This window comes from Hemicordylus capensis, chromosome 5 (genome assembly GCF_027244095.1).
Source record: "Hemicordylus capensis ecotype Gifberg chromosome 5, rHemCap1.1.pri, whole genome shotgun sequence".
NCBI lineage: Eukaryota > Metazoa > Chordata > Lepidosauria > Squamata > Cordylidae > Hemicordylus > Hemicordylus capensis.
In genome coordinates, this window is record NC_069661.1 from 214,993,494 (window position 1) to 215,015,140 (window position 21,647).

General features: G+C 43.4%; 2 protein-coding genes across 7 annotated transcripts in view; both read right to left on the minus strand.

Annotated features, from left to right (window-relative positions):
- SGSM3 (small G protein signaling modulator 3) overlaps positions 1–14,778 on the minus strand; it is a 52,037-nt gene extending 37,259 nt beyond the window's left edge. Inside the window, exons 1-2 of one of the 5 annotated variants that reach the window (XM_053252291.1) lie at positions 14,608–14,778; positions 3,100–3,197 (exon numbers count right to left, since the gene is read on the minus strand). The gene's annotated coding sequence lies outside the window, so the exon portion shown is untranslated. Of the gene's footprint in view, positions 1–3,099; positions 3,198–13,385; positions 13,593–13,630; positions 13,723–13,745; positions 13,884–14,607 lie in introns of those variants that run through there. The other 4 variants (XM_053252290.1, XM_053252293.1, XM_053252292.1 and 1 more) reach the window with 4 other exon arrangements.
- Positions 14,779–17,637: 2,859 nt separating this feature from the next.
- ADSL (adenylosuccinate lyase) overlaps positions 17,638–21,647 on the minus strand; it is a 29,376-nt gene continuing 25,366 nt past the window's right edge. For both annotated transcript variants that reach the window (XM_053256280.1, XM_053256281.1), the window contains 3 exons: positions 20,998–21,087; positions 18,882–19,058; positions 17,638–17,796 (listed from right to left, as the gene is read on the minus strand). In XM_053256280.1, the coding sequence (XP_053112255.1) occupies positions 17,710–17,796; positions 18,882–19,058; positions 20,998–21,087 (354 nt within the window). In that variant the 3' untranslated portion in view covers positions 17,638–17,709. The remainder of the gene's footprint in view (positions 17,797–18,881; positions 19,059–20,997; positions 21,088–21,647) is intronic.

A 21,647-nucleotide genomic window follows, 5' to 3' on the forward strand; every position in this document is an offset into this window, starting at 1 on the left:
TTCCTGTGGCTGATATACTTGTTCATAAAGCAGAAGTTTATTTGGTCAAAAGAATTCTGAATTCTGTATGAGCTTGTTGGGACCTGGGAAATGCCTGCCAAATGGGATTTGTTTATAGATGTGCTTAATTGCTTGTACCTCTTTGTAAGCATCTTCTATATACTTAATTCACGTAGACATGTATGTGTGGGGATGCGTGGTGGACCTCTTGTGAGAGTGGTGGAACCCTTGCGAGAATTCCTGACAGACGCGGGCAGCAAGGAGGAGGAGGAGGAGGAGGAGGAGGAGGAGGAGGAGGGGGGCGAGCAGGAGAAAACGGGCCGGCGGGAAGAGGCGGCCAGCCAGTGGAGCAGCCAGCTGGCCAGCAGCTCATAGGCGGCCGGGCCAAACTAGGGGCGCAGATGCTCTGCACCCGGGCCAACTAGTATACTTTTATTATGCTTATTCTGTAAGGAAGTGACTTGAGTTGGTAAAAGATTGCCTTGAGCTAGTAAGAGAGCTTGTAAGAGATTAGTTGTATCACACTCAAGCACTCCAATTCCCACCTTCTCTCTATTTTCCCAGCTCTTCCCCCTGCCTTCTACTGAGGTGTTTGTAATTGGAATAGAAAAAGACCAGAGACTGAAATTTTGAACTGGCATGTTTTTGTATCTGAAGGACATTTGCTTGTTACAAGCAGGAACATTCCTGCTAATAACAACTGACTAGCAAAAACATTAAGGGTGTTTCATCCCTGAATGTGCAAAACACTTATGTGAACTAGGCCTTTATAATATTGACAAATTTGCAATGTGTTCAGGACATTTATGATGAACACTGATTTGATCAAAGGCTTTTGACTGTGTAAAACAACTAGTCGCAAGAGACATGGGAGTGGACTCAGAACTTGCTAGCTAGCTAGCTAACACTGGATCTGCCCCCTGCCCCCATCTTGACTGCTACCCAGGATTCCACAGTAAAACATACTCTTTGCTGGTAGCTGCCTCCACTTCGGTGGGGTGGGCTGGTCCGCAGGGTAAAGACTAGTTTGTCTGTTCAACATGCTCTGGACTTGAGCTCCTAGATCCATCTGAACCCGCAGGCTCCACTTTCATCGAACACAAGCCACTTGCCAGTCTTTGCTAAACCACTCCAAAGACTTGGTAATAATGGGCGCTCCCTTCCTGAAGATTTCTAATTCCATTCCTTTCTGCCCTCCTCATCCTGCCCTGTCTCCCACCTTTCCTAGCCCTTTCTCTCTCTTTCCCCTCCTCTTCTCCCTCATCACAATGTTAGATGCTGTTACTGTAGGTATTGTTACCTTCTAGCTATCACACACACACTTCTGCCAGCTCATGTCTTTGTAATGCTTTTATTAGTTTAAGCAAACATTTTAGAACTACACCCTGTGACTGTGCTTCTTCACATCCTCTGCCAAAAACTACTGTATCTCACTAAGGAACTTGAGAGCCTCCAGAGGGCAGTGTGTTTAAACTCCTTTGACTCCAGTGTAACTACAGAGCATACACAGAGTACAAAGTGACTTTGGCACACAACAGTGGCAGACTTCAAACATACATTTGTATCCTACTCTTCCTCCAAGGAGCCCAGAACGGTTTATGTTTATCTTCACAACAACCTTTTGTGAGGTAAGTTAGTTTGAGAGATAAGTGACTGGCCCAGAGTCACCCAGTGAGTTTCGTGGCGGAATGGGGATTTGAACTTGAGTCTCCCTGGTCCTAGTCCAACACTCTAACCACTACAAGAAGCATTGCTCTTCCACTTCTCACACAGGAGGGCTTCCTTCTTCCAAGAAAGATGAAGCATGCATGTACTGTAGCAGACATGAAAATTAAGCAAGCTTTTTATTCAGAGTTATTGCTTTTATTTCTACACGTGTACATTTAATCTATCAACACACATAGGAGTTGACTAATATTTCTTTAATCACCCCTATAATTTACATATTTAGTAGGAAATTGCAAAAAATATGATGTATTGGAGGGTCATAGCTTCTTACATTATTAACCATCTCCACACAGAAAATGAGTTCATTTTAAACACGTAAGAAATTGGACAAGATAACACCATAATGCACCTGAAGGTTTATTAAAATTGCAATTGTCTATGATAACCCTGTATTGTGTATGAACAGTTTAGTTTTCTGTCATTGCATTTGTGTATTTTGTTTCACAAAAAGTCAAATAAACCATAAACAAACAAACTGCAACTGTCCACACCCACTAGATTTTCAGTTAATCTGAAATTACACTATGGAATAGATGCTTCTAAACTTTTAAACCCACATTATTCACGTAGGTTAAACAGTTTATAAGCATACTGTCATAAATTCTAACAAACAAAAGAAAACCTCTTTCTAAGGGAAAGTGATTAGGAACAACTGCCTGTATGTATTGAATTTAAAAGATGGTTTCTAAAGTGTAATGTCTATGAGGCAATGAAATAGCCTCAAGAGAACTAACCAAACCCTATTGTCTGGGGCTGATTTAGGATCTGGAGGGATAATGATCCCTCTCAAACCATTCACCACAAACAGCAAGACCAGTTTAAGGTCTTATTTCCCAGTGCGTTAGCACTAAGCATGATGGCCTCTCTGCACTGCAGAGAAAAGTAAATTTTAAACTTAGAGCATTCCAGTAAGAACCTGCTTACATAAACTGGAGTTCCCACAGTTAAAACATGTTGGAAGTAGCTAATTTAGAATACGACAGTGTTTAGGCAAACTACCATCCACAGTATTCTAATGAAGGAAGTTGCCAAGACTGGCAAAAAGATTTCCTCCCTTTTTAAAAGAGGTTTTCAGCTGCTGCCTTTCCTAGCAATATCCACTACACAGTGGTCTGTAAAAACGAGACATGGGATCTCCCACCCAGGGGCGTAGCTATAATTGAACGAAAGGGTTCAAAGAACACGGGCTCCCAGCTCCAGAGGGCCCTCCAGCTGCATCCCTCCCTATTTACTTCATTGTCTCCCTCAGTCTGGGGGGCCGCCAGAAAGAAGGATGAACACGGGCCCCCTCTCCCCTAGCTACGCCCCTGCTCCCACCCAAGTTTCCCTTGGCTGCTTAGGTGGTGCATGCTATCCATTACAAACACAAACCTAATAGTGTAGGCCTTAAAGCTTCTTTGCTTGCTGTCCATTCAGGGCAAAAGTAGGCATTGCTGGGACTGAAGTGCTTCAGGTTCTCAGATGGACTACTGCAAGACACAAGAAAAACAGCCCTTCATGAGCAATGACCATTCTTTTGCTGCCCAACCTGAACATTTGTCCAAATGGGAGCAGCTAGCCAACCCAGCAGGGGAGGCTTCAGGCTTCACAACAAAACTACTCCCTTTTATCTGGGTTTGCTATCTATTATGTTCACCTTGAATTGCAGCAATGAATGGAGAACACTTTTTTGAGCAGTTGTACAAATTGTCCTTGCAACCTGGGTGTAATATGGGAAGTGCAGTTATGTTGAGAAACCCAGATTCAGATTCCTGGTCACCAATGTACTCTCTAACCACTTACTCTTACTACTGATTCTCATTTTTCAGATGGAAAACATCAATGAACCAGCTCCGAGAGAACTAGGTAAGGATTCTAAAGTCATTTGTACATTTAAAGAGCTATAGAAGTTATAACAACAGTATGCAAAGTGTTGGCTATCCGGACAACTCTTTTAATAATTTTTGGCACGAGAAAAGGCAGAATTGGTAGTGGCTGCTCTAATGACCATGGCCGAGGCATCATATACCCTTTTTTTTGGTACAAGTAAATCACTTTTCCTGTCTTCTTGGTTTCTTAACTGTTCTTGGCCTTCAGTATTGATAATTGAGCCAGACACCATTTGTGCCACTAGAGGGTCTATTTTGGGGGTAGCCAAAAGAGACATCTTATGGGAGATTGTAATTTGGGTTTTTTGCCAATTTGTTTAGAGGATGCAGGCTGCTGTTATTCGGCACACATAACCTTGCGAAACAGAGATGGAAAAGGTCAAATTTGAACCTGAAGGAAAAGCATTTTAATCTAGGAATGGAGAAGGTTCCGTGGTGTCAGAAGGTGCGACATCCTTAATAGTCCTCTTAGCTTTGGAGAGGAGAATGTCAAAGTCTGCTGAAGAGAAAAGTCTAGAGAAGATTGGAATTGTAGGTGCAACTTCTTCATCAGATAACTCCCCATCCTCCTTATTGGAATAAATCAGATCCATTGGGTCCCCTGCCCCTGAATGGGAGGATTCAGAACCAGATACAGGAAGGGTGGGCCTGGCCAGAGGTGGGGGAGGACTCTGGGGAGGGCAGGAAGGAGGAATGGATGGGAAAATAGGGATCTGTGGTGCCAGGGGAGCTGATGGAGTAGGCAGAGGTACCACAGGTAGTGCTGGGTTCAGGCCAGGGAGGGTGGGGCCAGGGAGGTAAGGTGGATCTCTGGGATGTTTGGGTCTGGGTACATCTTCTGAGGAAGATGAATTATCATATTTTATTTTGTGGCTGAGAGGAAAATAAGTTTAGATAGTTCAATCAACCAAATTGGAACTGAAAAATGTGTTTGAAGAAGAATTAATTTGTGGCCCAGTTATAAGAACAGTTCCCTTGCCATCCTCGCACAATCTAGATAGTGAGAGATGGAGGAAAATATTAAGGCAAATGGAAGATAGTTGCAAAAAACACTAGAGAAGGAAGGCCTCTCTCCCAGACATGCAAGCTCAAGCAAGGCAGAACTGGAACTGGGGCTGGGACGCCTCCGGCAACAGGAAATTAATGTCACGTGATCCAGTCCAGTCTTGAGCATGCTCAGTGCACAACCCTATCTGATGAGCTCCAACACAGCGTGGGGGTGGGTGGGGCGGGGACAGAGTGTTTGACAGTATGGAACAATTGAACCCAAACCAAATGGACAATTTTGGCTGTACACTAGTTCTTATACAGAAACATCTTTGGATCCCTTTGAAGATCACTATGATTTGCATACAGTTTTACAGGATAGTATTGGTACCAATCCCACATGACTACATACTTGATTAAGCCTGGGGGTGAAAAATCCTTTACTCTTTTTTTGTGCTCTTTAAATGGACTTGGTTTAGTCTTAGCTCTTTACTTCCATCATCTATATACTAAGAATGGTATATAGAATAAACTACATATGAATATGTGTAGCAAAAAATACACAGAGGTTTCTGAAAACTTACTACCTTAGTCTGTTTTAGCAAAAACAAAGTTCTATGATATCTAAGAGATTACCAGATTTATTATGATATGAACTTGCATAGACAGGAATCTACTTCATCAGATCAATGAAATGGAATGGGGTGTGTATCAGAGATTCTTGCTGCTCAAGTCTTTTCCATACCACAATAAGGATGCAGTTATGTGAGAAAAGGGAATATTCCTTAATTCATTAGAATCATAGATAGTAATGTCAAAAGTGTTGTCTGATCACCAAAGTCCTCTCATCATATCTGCCCCCCTGACATAGCTCACTAAATATATTCAGAAATAGCTGAATATTAAATGCACTGAACCAGGTGAGCAGTTTTTTCCTGCCTTCGGTTGCTATGAAACATTCCCTGGCAACTGCCTTCAAAAACCTGACAAAGAGAGGGAGAGATGCATGCAACCACAGCATTGCTAAATTAAAGCTATGCAAAGGGCCATAATGGAAGGGAGAAAGGTGGATGAATCATACCTGGTGACCTGGAAGGTGGGAAGGGGCCATATATGCAAAGGAGGAGTCAAAACAACTGGAAACCATCAAGAGATCTAGATTTATTTATTTTTTAGTATAAAAATGTCAATTGTATATTAAATTCCTTCCTCAAGCAAAGCCACTCTATTATCTTGATAATTTTCTAAACTAGGCAATATTGTATACTGCTTTTCAGAGCTCTAAAAATCCCCAAGAAAGTGTGTTATGGCACCTCCTCTCAGTTCTCTGCAAGGACAAATACCAGGCCACCACACTAAAATCCACGGAGATTGCTGGATGCCAATGTCAAGGTGTCTCTACTTATCTATGTGCTAAGGCATCCCTTAATGCACTCCTGTAATGGTAGTTCAGCCAGACAAATAAAAGCCCAGAACAACCCATACTCTCCAGGGTCAGCTCCTCTATGAGGCCAGGTGAAACAATGGTCTTAGGCAGAAGGTTCAGGCACCCTGCCCCACTCCCCCACCCCAGGCATCACCACACCTGCTTGCTGCCACTGCCCCATATCCTGACTTTCTCTCCCTCGCGGCTCACCCCCCTCATTGGCCCCAGTGCTACCCCTCTTACTCCCTCAGCAGCCTCACCTTCCAGGACACACAGCTGCTTGGTGCTGTTGGTCAGCGAGATAGCATGGATGGAGCTTGCGAACAGTGGTGACAGTTTCACCCACTAACAACTTATTACCTCTGCTGCACTGGTAGCAGAAGCATAAGTAGCGCTCTCTTACTCCCCTTCAGCAACAAACTTGTTCGCTTTGTTTCCAAAATGGAGCAGACAAAGCAGACAAGTTTTATGTTGGTGGTGGGGGGGAGAGAGAAAGGGAGCTGCTGCTGCTCTCACAACAGAGGCAACGAAGAGAGGCTGGAGGGCAAAGCTGCCATCTCTGCATGCAAGCTCCATCCACATTTGCCTTACTGGCCTACAACAAGAAGCAGCAGCATGCCCTGGAAGGCGGGGCCAGCAAGGAGGAAGAGGAGCAGGGTCATGGCCAGTGAAGTGAGGGCCAGGGCTGGAGAGGGGAGCAGTCAGGGAGCAAGTCAGCACAAGTGTGCCAGCTCTAGCTCAGGGGGCAGGGCTGGTGGCTTGTTTGCCATTCACCTCAACTGATGAAAGGCAACAGGGCAGCACCGGTTCTCTCAAATAGTTAGGGACAACTACAAGAGGGTGAAAAGAACCAGCATATGATTCTGCACTACTGGTACACTTACTTTGTTTAATTATTGCTACAAAGGATGCAAAGCACAAATCTAATAATGCAATTATATTAACTCTGCACAAGAGCAATGCAGAATTCGTACATATCAAGTGGCAAAGAGACAGAAAAATATTGCAAAAATGTTTTAAAGGTTATCAATGTAATTTCAAGAGGTGGGCCTCCCTCAGAAGAGTATTCCAGAGTTTTGGCACCATGATATAAACACCCCCATTCCTCACATCCATCCACTGTACCTCCATCAGCAAATAAATTCGGAGCAGGGTCTCCAATGTAGATATCAATGTTTGGTCAGGTTCAAATGCAAACACATTCCTATGTGTGTTTACCCCACAGTTTGCTTGAGTTTAATGTACAGATGGGTGATATGAGTGTAAATCTGGAATATCCTTCCATGGGAGGTCCTCCTAGTTGTCTTTTCTAGCTTTTAGATGTGCACTAAAGCGTATTTTATTTCAATGGGCACTCAGCTTATTGAAATGTATTATCTCTGAAACTTTTAAAAAAGTATTGGATCAAGATTTCTAACTGATCCTATTATGGTGTGTGAAGTAACTGATTCAGGAAAGGTACGTAAACAATCTCCACCAGGCCTTTAAATGTTTCCTAGAGTTAGCTAGGCCCATGCAAACAATATAAATTGTTCAACCTGACACGTGGCATTCATAAAAAACGCAAGTATCATATTGCAAAAGGGACGATAGTGCCAACTATAAAGGCCACTCCCTATATCTGTTTTATCCAATTTGTCAGAAATGTCTTCCACTCTGTTGGTTTAACAGAGGTTAGAAGGAGACTTCCTCACCATACAGAACACAGTGTTAACTTAAGGAATGAGCTATATGTTAAAGTAAATGATACAGTGCTGCAATATGGCAGCAATAAGCCAGAGGGGCTAGGGTAAGGAAGGATCAGTTTGGATTTGATGACTCAAAGCTTTTCATGGGCTTAGAACGATGTAGCAGTTACTAGCAGTAACTGCAAATATGAGATTCTGTACAGCTGTTTAAGGGGACACTGACAGAGGGGAAATCATGTCATCAAGTCTGCCTGTGGGTGAGCGGGGATTTCATCTCTTAGCTCATGTCAAGCAGTTGGCTCACTACACACTGGCTATCTCCAAGACAGGAAAGGGCTTCGTAACCTCCATATTCCTGGTGTGATAAACTGGCATCAAAACAAAACTGGCAAATTGTTAATCTTGAAATTTACCCTATTTACCCAAATTGAAGACAACCCTAAATTTAAGATGACCCTCTTAAAACGCAGAGGCTAAATACAGGTTATACCTGCATTTACTCAAAAGGAATGGGGCTGGGTTTTCAATTACCTCCTGATTTCTAATATTTAAAAAATTGGAAAAAACCTAGTCTTGGATTCAGGTAAATACTGTTGACATCTTACATTATTCTTGCCTTTTCAGCAGGCAAACTCAGCCATCACAATTTAAATGCTTGCCTTCTCCTTCTGCATTAAGACTTTCATAAGACTAGCTGGGTGACTCTGGGCTAGTCACTTCTCTCTCAGCCTAGCCTACTTCACAGGGTTGTTGTGAAAGAGAAACTTACGTATGTAGTACACCGCTCTGGGCTCCTTGGAGGAAGAGCGGGATATAAATGTAGTAGTAGTAATAATAATAATAATAATGGTCCTTGGGAAGGACTCGATGTCTGGATAAAACAAACCAGTCAATAACACCTGTCTGACTGTGTAAACAAGAAATAATAAAGATTCCAGTTTTGGAGTGTACAAGCCAAATTGAAGGTATTATATGTTTTTCTTCAATCACAGAGGATTTGACAACATCTTGTAGTCCCTGTACCAGCATAGAACTGCTAGACATATTTCTAGTTCATGTGAGCCAGAGAGCCACCTAATGGCGCAGCAGGAAAGCAACCTGCTTAGAGAGCAGGAGGCTGTTGGTTTGAATCCCCGCTGGTGTGTTTCCAATATTCTGGGAAACTCCTATATCAGGCAGCAGTGATATAGAAAGGTGCTGAAAGGCATCATCTCATACTGGGGCTGGGGTTGCACTCCCCTTGAAGGAGCAAGTACGCAGCTTGAGGGTATTACTGGACCCAGCTCTGCTTTTGTAAGCTCAGGTGGAGGCGGTGGCCAGGGGTGCCTTTGCACAGCTTCGGCTAGTGCGCCAGCTGCGTCCCTTTCTTCCTCCGGTTTTATCCGGAGCTGTCCAATGGGTGCACATCACACCCATTCTGAAAGAGTTGCACTGGCTGCCAGTTCGTTTCCGGGTCCAATTCAAGGTGCTGGTTTTGACCTTTAAAGCCCTTAATGGTTTGGGCCCGGGGTATCTGAGGGACCGCCTGCTCTCAAGGGTTGCTGCCTGCTTGACGAGGTCATCTGAGGGGGCTCTGCTCCGGGTGCCGACAATGAGGGAGGCTCAGCTGTCGTGCACTCAGGACAGGGCCTTCTCTGTTGCTGCCCCCAGACTTTGGAATGCTCTCCCAGTGGCCATTTGTTCTTCAGACGCCATCATAGTTTTTAGAAAGCTTGTTAAATCTTGGCTTTTTATCCAGGCTTTTACATGATTGTTTTTATTGCTGCTTCTATGTGTTTTTACTCGTGTATAGTTTTTTATGCTTGTATTTTATAGATTTTAAATTTGGTTTGTTTTTATATTTTTAGCTTAATATTTTTATTGTCATTTTATTGTATGTTTTTTAACTTTTGTAAACTGCCTTGAGATTGTTTTTAATGAAAGGCGGTATATAAACCCAACAATAAATAAATAAATAAATAAATACTGCGTGGAAGAAGGCAATGGTAAATTACTACTACTACAAAAATTTATATACCGCTCTTCAATAAAATTCTCAAAGCGGTTTACATGGAAAAATACATAAATAAGATGGTTCCCTGTCTCCAAAGGCCTCACAATCTAAAAGGAAACATAAGGTAGACACCAGCAACAGCCACTGGAGGGACGGTGTGCTGGCGTTGGATAGGGCCAGTTGCTCTCCCCCTGACAAATATAAGAGAATCGTCACTTTTAAAAGATGTCTCTTTGCTCAGTTAGCAGGGGTTACTACTCCTGTATTCTACCAAGCAAACCACATGGCTCTGTGGTCACCAGGAGTTGACACCGACTCAACGGCACAACCTTTCCTTTCCTTTATGAGCCAGAACAAGTTTATAGGCACCTAGGTGCCAACGCAGTTTCACGAGAGTTTTCTAGCCCTATATTTGAGTATTATAAACCAGTCCTCTATTGCTTTGAAGTATTGAGATCTAATGTAACAAAGCAACTACTGAAATTCAACTATCCTCTACATCTTAGGAAGTAAGTAGTACCAAACATCTACCACATCAGAAGAACTTCCTCATATGACCTTATACAGATGATTGTGGCAATCTGAAGTTATTCTAGAACATTTCCACTGGGGATTTTACTCTCTACATATACAGTATATGTTTTCTTGCACAAGGACTTTACAAGAGACACTTGTTTCTTTTTCTCTGTAAATCCCTGAAACTCACTTCTACCCAAGGCTAAGCAGATAGTAATAGTGGATAATGGCTCCCAAGACCTGCAGAACACACATGAAGTCCGATCCTACACATGCTACTCAATAGTTCCACTGGGTTCAATAAGTGGGCTAACTCCCAAGTAAGTGTACATAGGACTGCAGCCTAAAACTGCTGCAGTTCTGTGTATACTTACTTGGGAGTAAGTCACACTGAACTCAGTAGAAATGGCCCAAGTAAACATACTTGAAAAGGCCAAATAACTGGTCATTTGACTCAGAGACCTCAAAGGACAACAGAAGGCATTACAGAGTGGGGTGGGGGGAGAAAACTGGAAAGAGAGGAGTCTGACAGACACACAAAATTACCACATGCAAAAAAAAAAAATGAACAGAGAGCATGCGAGAAAACAGGCACTGAACAAATCCAATTAAATCCAAGTGCTTTGAAAAAGTGAGTCAGAACATTGCAGTGTGGACCTCTGAGTCATCAGATAGAATAAAAAGAAAATGTTCAATGAGATGTAGAAAAAAATATCAGTATCCCTCCAGATTAAGCATTTCATAAAATGCGATTGCCATCTGCAATATCACTCGGTATTAGTTTTGCTTCTCTTGTCTTTCTCTTTCTCTCTTTCACTGCGACACACAGAATCAATACAACTTAGGAACCAAACTTAGGTGGACCTTTAACTTGTGAGCTTCAATTCTTTTGATCTGGACATTTTTCAATAGATCGATTAGGATTCATACCATATGGGCACAGTTCTCTATCTCAAGCTAAATCTCTGCAACAGAATTGAGATTGGAGAGGTCTCATATTGATGGCAATGAATGTAGCACACAAAAGGAGATGCTTATAGGCAACCGTAGATGGTGAAAGTATTTGTAAACAGGAATTTTCAAGGACTGGGGGTGGGGGTGATGGATAGCTGCCTTATACCATCAATATATACTATATATTGTATATTCATTTGGGCAGTTCCTAATCCAGGCTTTAGCTTGGAAATGGGATCTTGCTACATAGATGGTGCCAACACGAAATAATCTGGTTATATTAACACAATATTATAAGCTTCCTTCTTCACACTCCCTTCTAAAAAAGTTAAGATAAATATTTTATTTCATTTATTTTGCATTTAAATCTCACTCTCCCTCCAAAGAGCCCAGAGTGGTGTACATGGTTATGTTTATCCTCACAACAACCCTGTGAGGTAGGTTAGACCAAGAGATACATGACTGGCCCAGAGTCACCCAGTGAGTTTCATGGCTGAATGGGGATTTGAACTACTACTACTACGGATATTTATATACCACTCTTTAACAAAATTCTCAAAGCAGTTTACATAATAAATAAATAAATACATCAAGAAGATGGTCCCCTGTCCCCAAAGGGATTACAATCTGAGATCTCCCTAGTCCTAGTCCAAGACTCTAACCATTATACCACACTGGCTCATATTTGTTCATATGTAACATGTTCATGTTTGCCATGAACATGTTACAGAAGGAAGTAATGAATGTACAGAGATAGAAAACAGCAGAACTAGGGAAGGAATACAGTAGCAGGATATGAGAGAGGCAGGGGGGATATTTACAGGATGTTTTATGTCTAATTACATCTGACAGCAACATCAAGAAGATGAAAAAAACCTGGTCAGATGTGTGCTCCAGCGAAGGCAGCAAGTGTCTCTCTTACAATCCGATTTTTATAGAGGCATCCCTGACAAACTATCTTTATCTTCCCTTATATATAATACTCCCAGTAATACAAACCTTGTTACACATTTTTCAAATAGCAGAATGGCAGGGAAGCATGTTTTATTATTTATTTAAAATACTGACAGGCCATCTTCAGGAAAAACCACCATGGTGGCACACAAAAATAATACAGTAAAACACAAGACAAAGCAAGATCATCAGCAATAAGTCATCATAATATTGTAAAAGCTGAGTGCATCAGAACAAAACAAGATCATATCACATGATGAAATACTTGGACAAATAAAAACATATTCGCCTGGTACCTAAACAATATTACAGTGAGCTTCTCTGGCAGGGAAATGCCACAATCTGGGTGCCATAACTGAAAAGGCCCTCTTCCTGGCCATTGTCCACCTACTCTGACTTCCAATAGTAGAAAACTCAGAGCAGGTTTCCTACATTACCACCAACAGGAGCAGAAGTCCCTACTTACACCTGGTCTCCAACCTTCTCCACCCACCGCCCCATTCCCACCACATACTATAAGATACATGCAACTTAAGATCAAGGATACTTATGTTTCCTGTCTGTGTCCATCATCAGTCTTCTCTGTGGGATCTCATTTCCTCCTCCTCTGTGGAGGACAGGGGCTACATCTCATATATTTTGTCTGCATTTAGACAACACGCCTGTCCATTTAGACAACACACAAAGTTGCATCTTTGTTCCAACAACCGCATCTCCCCCTCCCCCCCAATATCGCTACTATGGTTCTAGCATATTGTCCCTACTCAGCTAGAGAACCGAACTTACCACACACTCCTAACACACCATTATCTGGAAGTAAGGCCCCACTGTGTTCAATGGGGCTTACTCCCAGGAAGTAAGCATGCAAAGAAAGGAGTGCTGCAGCAGCAGCAGCCTTAATTTGGGGAGAGAAGAGGAATGGGGATTCCTCAGCCAGTCCCCTGCTAACTGAGCAAGAGGCACCTTTTCAAGGTGGCGATTCTCTGAATTGAGCAGGGGGAGAGCAGCTGGCCCTATCCAACCCCAGCACAGCATCCCTCCAGTCAGTGGCTGTTGCTGGCGTCTATCTTATGTTTCTTTTTCAGCCCTTTGGGGACAGGGAGCCATTTTATTTATTTATTTCTACGTAAACCGCTTTGGGGACTTTTGTTTAAAAAAGCGGTATGTAAATATTCGTATCCACGCCCCTCAGCCCGCCAGTCTCCTCAAGGCCAGTGGATGTCCCAGGGACCCGCGGTCTCCCCTGCCGCCGCCTCCTCCAGCTCTCCTACCTGCAGCCAGCCACCTTGGGCAGCCCGTCCAGCCATCTGCTTGCCCCTTGCTTTGCCGGGTCTGACGCCTGCTTGCTCTCCCGCTCCCCACCTTCAGCCTCTCTCGGGCTGGCGGTGGGGTGCGGGGTCTGGCCCTCATTCCGCCCACCGACCCGCAAACTAACCGGGACCCCCCGTCACGTCTGCCAGTCTTTGGTGGTCCCCGCCCGCCCGGCCCAAGGGAAAGGCGCCGCCACCCCACACACCTCGCTTTCTACCCACTCCCACCATCTCGGCGAGGGGCACCCCACTCCTGCCGCCGCCGGCGCCACCTCCGCCGCCGCTTCCCTCCCCTCGCCGCCGCTCCCTCCGAGCACCCACCTCGCTTCAGCCTGCTCCAACTTCTTCCCCTCAGCCAGTTCCTGTCAGCGCGTACCTACGCCACGGCGCATGCGCGGCATCCGGAGCCGAGAAGCACATCATGGGAACTGTAGTCGCTAAGATTTTTCGAAGCAACTATTTCTGTAGATCTAGACTACGAATTTCATGGTCTGGAGACGGGACCAATTAACTTGAGAAGCCATGATTTTCTGTCCCCCCCACCGCCGCCAGAGTCTGTGTGGCACAGACTTGGTTTTAAAATGATAGCTGACCATAGGAAACAACCAAGGGCTTTTAGCAACGTGATTGTGACATAGCACTATATTCCCCCATCAAACACCAAAACAGAAGTCAAAGACAAGAGTTCACTTTTCTTCCTTAATTTTTAAAAAAATGGTGCTGCAAAGGCAAACACAGCTCTGCATTATCCCCATATTGCAGGCGAAACACCTGCAGTTACCGGCTGGAAATGGCTCATAACAACGTAGTCTACTGTTTTTTTGTTTTTGTTTTTATATCCCCACTTTCGAATCGGGGAGGGACGGGGCTGTTGTTAATTTCGCAGGTTGGAGGTAGGATTGAGGCTGAGACAATGCTTTATAAACAGCCCTGCAATTTAGTCCGCTGGTGTTGTTCCTCTGCTATAGCTAAATCTGAGACAAAATAATTCATTGCAGCCAACCTTGTAATGAAATGAATTCGGTGTAGTTGTCACGTGATTAGGCAGTGGCAGAAAAGGCTATAGTGAAAGTCACAATTCCACCGCCACCCCGGTAACTGATCGCTTTTTATCAACGGCTGTTTTGGATCTCCAAACTACTAAACACACATCTCAGGTTTCGCAATCTTGTTAAATCGTTACCTCTTAAAGCCAATGCCCAGTTGAATGCAGCAGACGATCGGCGCTTCCCCCCGTTCATAGCGTATCAAGAAAATTCAGAGCCAACCCTGAAGCTGGGCTGCGTGTGTGTCTATGATTTCTCTCTCTACATACTTCTAAGCCTCTCGCCTCGTTTCCTTCCTCTCGTTATGACGAAGGACTACGGCCAACCCCGTTCCTTTCTTCTTTCCTTTTGGTCTCTGTGCAGTCTTATTTAGCTTCGCCGACATGCGCCGTAGGCCCTTTATGAAAATGCTGCCCGTCTCTCAGATCTTTCCAGATTTTCTTAATTTCTACATGGGTGCATATTTCACAGCAAGCATTCTCTTGCAAGTGCTTGCGTTAAAAATAATTCGCGTTTTAAAAATATGCCTACTTAATCGGGGAGATAACTGTAAATGAAGTTTTTAAATAGATTAATCTAACCGATTATCAGCTGAACATCTATCACTTTTCCTTCCTTGATGCAATGTTCTTTTCTGTGTCTAATCTTCTGTTTCTACTTCAGGAACCAATGAGTAGCCAAGGATGAAATAGCAAGGCAGGCTTTTCAGAAAGACACCTTCACCAGGAACATGATCATTTTACTCTTGCTTCTTCATGGACTATACAATTAACTTGGTAATAGCTTCACAAATCTTGCGCAACCCTCTTGTTTGTGTGCACAAATTCTTTGAAGCCTCTCTAATTTCAGTGTAGCTCATTCTAGGGAGACAATGGCTTCATATCTTTGTGTGTCTCAGCCACTCCTCTTTTGAGCTAAACATTCTGTACAGGGAAGAAGAACACTGTACCATATTTAAAAGTTACCCATTTTAGCTGTCAACTGCAATTGCAAACTGCTTCATTTTTGAAACAGCTTTAGAGGCCACCAGTCTGCTTCAGAGCATAATTCAAAGTGCTGGTGCTTATCTTTAGCCTACACAGCAGCTGTAGCCACTCTGAGGCTCACATAAGAATAGACCTGCTGGATCAGGCCCATCTAGTCCAGCATCCTGTTTCACACAGTGGCCCACCAGATGCTGCTGGAAGCCACAAGCAGGAGTTGAGGGTGTGCCCTCTCTTCTGCCATTTCTCCCCTGCAACTGGTTCTCAGAACCATCCTGCCTTTTGAGACTGGAGGTGGACCACAGCCCTCCGACTAGTAGCCATTGATAGACCTCTCCTCCATGAAGTTATCCAAACCCCTCTTAAAGCCATCCAGGTTGTTGGCTGTCACTACATCCTGTGGCAGAGAGTTCCACAAGTGGATCACGTGTTGTGTTAAAAAGTACTTCCGTTTGTTGGTCCTAGACCTCCTGGCAATCAATTTCATGGAGTGACCCCTGGTTCTAGTGTTATGTGAGAGGGAAAATAATTTCTCTCTCTCCAAATTCTCCAAACCATGCATGATTTTGTAGACCTCTATCAGGTCTCTCCACAGTAGTCTTTTTTCTAAGCTAAAAAGCCTCAGGTGTTGTAGTCTTGCCTCATAAGAAAGGTGCTCTAGGCCCCTGATCATCTTGGTTGCCCTCTCTGCACCTTTTCCAGTTCAACAATATCTTTTTTAAGATGTGGTGGTGACCAGAATTGTACACAATACTCCAAGTGTGGCCACACCGTAGTTTTGTATAAGGGCATTATAATATTAGCCATTTTATTTTCAATCCCCTTTCTAATGATCCCTAGCATTGAATTTGCCTTTTAAACAGCTGCCGCACATTGAGTCTACAGTTTCAACAAGCTGTCCACCACGACCCCAAGATCTCTCTCCTGGTCAGTCACCGACAGCTCGGATCCCATCAGCATATACTTGAAGTTGGGGGTTTTCGTCCCAATGTGCATCACTTTACACTTGCTAACATTGAACTGTATTTGCCATTTTGTTGATTTTACAAATTTTTAAAGTAAAGTGTGCTGTCAAGCCAATTTCATCTCCTAGCACCCACAGAGCCCTGTGGGTTTCTTTGGTAGAATACAAGAGGGGTTTACCATTGCCATCTCCCATGCAGTATGAGATGATGCCTTTCAGTATCTTCCTATATCACTGCTACGCAGGGATCACTGCTACCAGCGGGGATTTGAACTGGCAACCTTCTGCTTGTTAAGTCAAGCACTTCCCACTGCACCACCAGTAGGAAGTGACTGTTGATGGACAATTCCCCCCACATCCCCAGCAATACACTGGGGATGATAGAAGTTGTAGTCCAACAAACCTGGAGAGCCAGCTATTCAGCTTGAGACCTCTGTACATGAAAGATCGCCTTTTTCTACAGGCACCTGTGTCCACACATCAACTTCTTTGTCAAGAGGCTTTTCTCTGGCCACCCTTGCCTTCTGAAGTTAGACAGGTGGCAACCGCTGAGAGGGCCTTTTTGGCTGTGCCGTCCCAGTTTATGGAATGCTCTCCTAGGAAAGCTTGCACCTACTTGTGTTTTTGGTGCCAGGTGAAGACTGCAGCCTTCTAGAGATGGGTCCATAACTCGGTGGGTAAACATCTGCTTTGCATGCCAAAAGATCGCAGGTTCAGTCCCCAGAATCTTGAGGTAAGGCTGGGAAAGACTCCTGCCTGAAACCTTGATGAGTTGCTGGCAGTCAGTGTAGACAGTACTGAGCTAGATAGACTAATGGCCTGTCTCTGTGTAAGGCAGCTTCTTATGTTCCTAAATATTAGTTTGTTTAGCCAAGCTGCTATGTTGTAATCTGTTCTTGTTTTATTATTCGTTGGTGGTTTTACAATTTTAAATTGTTTTAATGATTCCAGTGCATCCCTGGCAATATTTTTTAATGGAAAGTGCAGGGTATACATTATATAAATAAAACATTTGGTGTGTCCCCCACCAGCCCCGATTGGGGTGTGAAACTCTGAAAACTGTCATTGCAATACCACGACAAGCCTTAGTTCAGCTGCATGTTCTCTTCTAGAAGTCTTAAGTGCTTTTACGATTTTCCAGAATGGCTACAAAAATATTCGGACAGTCATCTTGAATAATTCAGAAGGACAACCAAATAAGACCCAATCCATACTTTAGGTACAGATATTACCATTTCAGAAAATATTTTATTATCCTTTAAACAATACTCCAACTAAGCAGTCTCTCTTTTTCAAAGGGAAAGTTCCATTTTCAGACCCATCTTACTCTGATATGGGATCAATACTGGGCGGACCTCTTCTTTCAGGAATCTTGCCACCTGTTTTGGAAGACAAGAGCGGGGGCGGGGGGGGGAGGTTATAAGAATAATCTGGCTCCAGTACTCATTAACCTTTAGCATCAATTGATCCCCATTGATCCACAATAGAGTAGCTATAATGGAGCAAAGTGGGTTGTCCCTGGGCCACTGGTGCTTGTGGGAACTTTGATGGCTGCAGGAGGCTCGCTACATGCCTCCATACTCTGTCTCTTGGGTTGCCTGGACACAGGGTGCCCAACTTTGCTGTGCTCTGCCTGGCACTGGGCCTGCTGCTTTCTGGTTGACCACCTGCCCCTGCTGGCCTGCCTCCCTTGGCTGGCTGCGATGTGGTCCAATAATGTTGTGATGCCAGCTCACGCCAGTGCAGTGACATCATTAGACTGTAACACAGTGCAGCAAAAGGAAGCTGCCTGAGCAGCATATGAGCAGAGCGTGAGTGGCAGGGGCAGCAGCAATAGGGGCCACTCTCATCATCGCTATGCCACTGCTTAAATTATTAGCCCAACATCTGTTTTGTACCCTTCTAAATAACCAAGAAAGGTATAGATTAGATTGTGCAAGAGTGTTAAAAGGAGAACAGATGAAGGAGATGCGTTTGTCATCTCCCCAAGTCTGCCATTTATTAATTAAAGAAAGAGGAGAGATACAGAAATTCTTTCAGGCAAGGGAGCTATGCCAGGAATTTTGCCCAGATTGCTTAAAGTTAAAGAACACTTCCATAGGACTATCAGTGTGCTTGGCACCACACTGCACCCAAAGCAGGCAGTAATCCTGTCTAGAGAACTACGATCTACATTAAATCAATAAGACAAGATGGATACAGGCAATTTAGAACAAAAAGTCAGGAACAGATTAGAGGAAAATTAGGTAGCAACAGATGTGGGAAACAATTTAACTAAATGGGGAGGAGTAAAGTCTGGTCCAGGCACAGGGGAGAGCACGGCAGAAGGCATAAATAAAAGGGGCAACAGATGAACTTGTACCACTGAGATGGGGTATAAGGGAAGACAAAAGAAACAGTTGTGAGTGAAGAGCTTACAAGCTTTAGGAGAACTACAGTGGACATCAGTTCTTTCTGTCCTCACCTGCTGGGAAGCACGCCCTGTGAAGGATGTGGGTTCTAGAAGAGTATCCAGCTGCCCTTGGATAGGGCTGAAGTAGGGATCAGCACGGATACGTGCAATGAGATCATTATCACCCCCCTCTTGCTTTACAACAGCAGCTGCCTGCTGGGACAATACCCGTATTTTCTCATGACAATCCTAGAAAACAGAAGTGAGTACCACATTACTAGTAAGCCAAGAAATATGCTAATCGTGATCATTTACCACACAGTCCTTTAGAAAGTCCTCAAAAACACTGCTGAGTTAAACCATCTGGGAATGAATGATAGCATTTGACCTGTGCTTGACAGGGCTGTTGCAGTGCCTCAGTTCTCCTTTCAATATGCATTTCAGTCAGGGGCATTGCTAGGTATTTAAAAGATCCAGGGCCCGTATCCACGGCCCCTGTTTTGATAGTTAAACTCAATCATTCCCCCCTCCCCAATAATTATATTTTAAAGTCTCTAATATTATAATACAGCACCTATGAAGGTGGAAGCGGCAGAGATCTGGATGAGGCCAGGAGCTCTCTCTCCTATTCTGTGCAGGTGCCTCCACTGCTGCGCTTCCTTGCCGGAAGAGGTCATGGAGGAAGGTGGCTGCTGCTGAAATTCAGGGCTCTGAGCAGTTCACTGAAGACCCATGCCCCAATTCCCCCGATTTAAATAAATTCAGAATAACTGTTATTTAATTAGACACATTCTATTGTGAGATTTGGCACCCCTTCCTGGTATTTTGTGGAATACTGTAAGTAGCCAATAAATGCAGGGCACCTTCTTAAACACTAATCATGATGCTTGGCAGTTATTTATGTGGCTTTGGATGTGCTACTGGAGCACAAGAAACAAGTAATAGGAAGCAATGCAACAAACTTTTCAGGCCTATCTGAAAAAAAAAATAAACAAAAATACAGCACATATATATTCCTACCAGCAGAACTCTTATTGGAAGTGAAAATGAACCTACTGAAGGCTCTCTTACCCAGAGAAAGCACAACTGACATTTGGGAAATGCTGAAGTTATACACTCGAGAGTCAAATGTCTCCCGAAACAACAGTCCCATGTCAAGTTCTCCCCCTCCCTATCTGTAACATGTCCTATAGTTTACTCTACTTCCTGATAGCCATATGCTGTGCATTTCCTTGCTCATGGCAGCCAATTATACAGGGAAGGGATATGCATAGTCCAGTGAAAACAGGAAATGGGTTAAGTTGGTAGCACTACATGTTACAGAAGAGGTTGGAGAGAACTTGTCATGGGATTCCCATTTTTGGTCTCTTTTCTGGGGCAGAATTACATGTTAAAAACAAAATTAACTGAAATTCTCTCCCCATAGCTCCCACCCCAGTATGGAGTGAAGGGATGAACCTTGAAATGCACTCTCTCTGAAAATTAAAAGCTTTAAAAGTCTTCATTTTCATATCCCATGATTTAAAGAGAGAGAGAGAGAGGAAGAAGTTAAAGGGCTAGCAACATTTTATTACTTTTCTGACATTCTGATGAAACACGATTTCTCCTGTCTAATCTGAGCAGATGGGAATACATGAACCAGAAGTACAAATGGACAACATTGTTAAAGTTTTTATTTAATCAGTAAGAACAGGACCTCCTTCACATCTCTCTTATGACCCTTTCTTTCTTGATTATCACTGAATTAGCTACAAGATTAAAATGGGCTTCTACTGTCTGGTAGCACAGTACTGTTTGTTTTGAAGATAGCATACTTTGGATCACTTCTTACCCTTTTAGTAAGGTAACCTGTATCACTTGGTCCAAAAATACTAAATGATCCAAATTAGGCAGACTAAGAATCCGCATGGCAAACACTGCACTGTGAAGCAGAGAACATGGTCCCTCGGTCCCTATGCATGCTTCTCAGCCAGAGCAGATGGTTCTGCAGTAAGGGCCAAACATTTCATTTTACTGAAATGTCAGTCTTTCCACTTTCTTTACAATAAAAGGAGAGTAAGAGGACATACAGAAAAATAGGATTAAAAGGCCTAGAAGAGTAAAAAGTCAGAGACTGGCTTTTTTAAAAAGCCCCCTTTATTCTATAAATGTGCAAGCTTCATTAAGAAACCTGTAATTAGGTACATACCTGGCGATTGCCCCCAGTTTTCACCATAGCCATGATAATATTTTCTGTGGACATGAAAGGCAACTCTTGTTGAATGCGTCTTGCAATAACCTAAAGGAGACAGATATAAGAATTTACATGGGTTTGAACAATTCAGTGTCTATTATTAGACTGCATATTGTTCAGTATCCTTTTCACTATTCTATCAAATTATGCTCTACCATGAGAGTTATTAAAAGCTTCTTCCTAATGACTCAGAAATCAGTTTAGTGCAGATCAATATGTCTTGAACCCTGGTGCTGATATTATTTTTACAGCTGCTGAATATTTAAGAGGTTTTTGTTTGAATACTTCATGAAAGGTACTGAAGGCCTAGAGACCTCTCTGGTCCAAACCCGTACTTTCAGCATAAGGAAGGCCAGAAGATCTAGAATATTCAGAACCTGGGGGTGATTATTCCATCCCTGTCTCTCTGTTGCTTAAGGCCATAATAGAATCCAATGTATTTTAGTTCAGAGCTCGTTTTTTGTTTCGTAGCTGAGTTTATTCTTCATCTGGGGAATCTTCCTAAGACAGTAGCTCCTCCTCTCAGTAGAACTTCCAGAGTTCTCTGAAAGCGAAATTCCTCCCACTGGCCATTTCCATGACCAGAAGTAATCCTCATGGGTAAT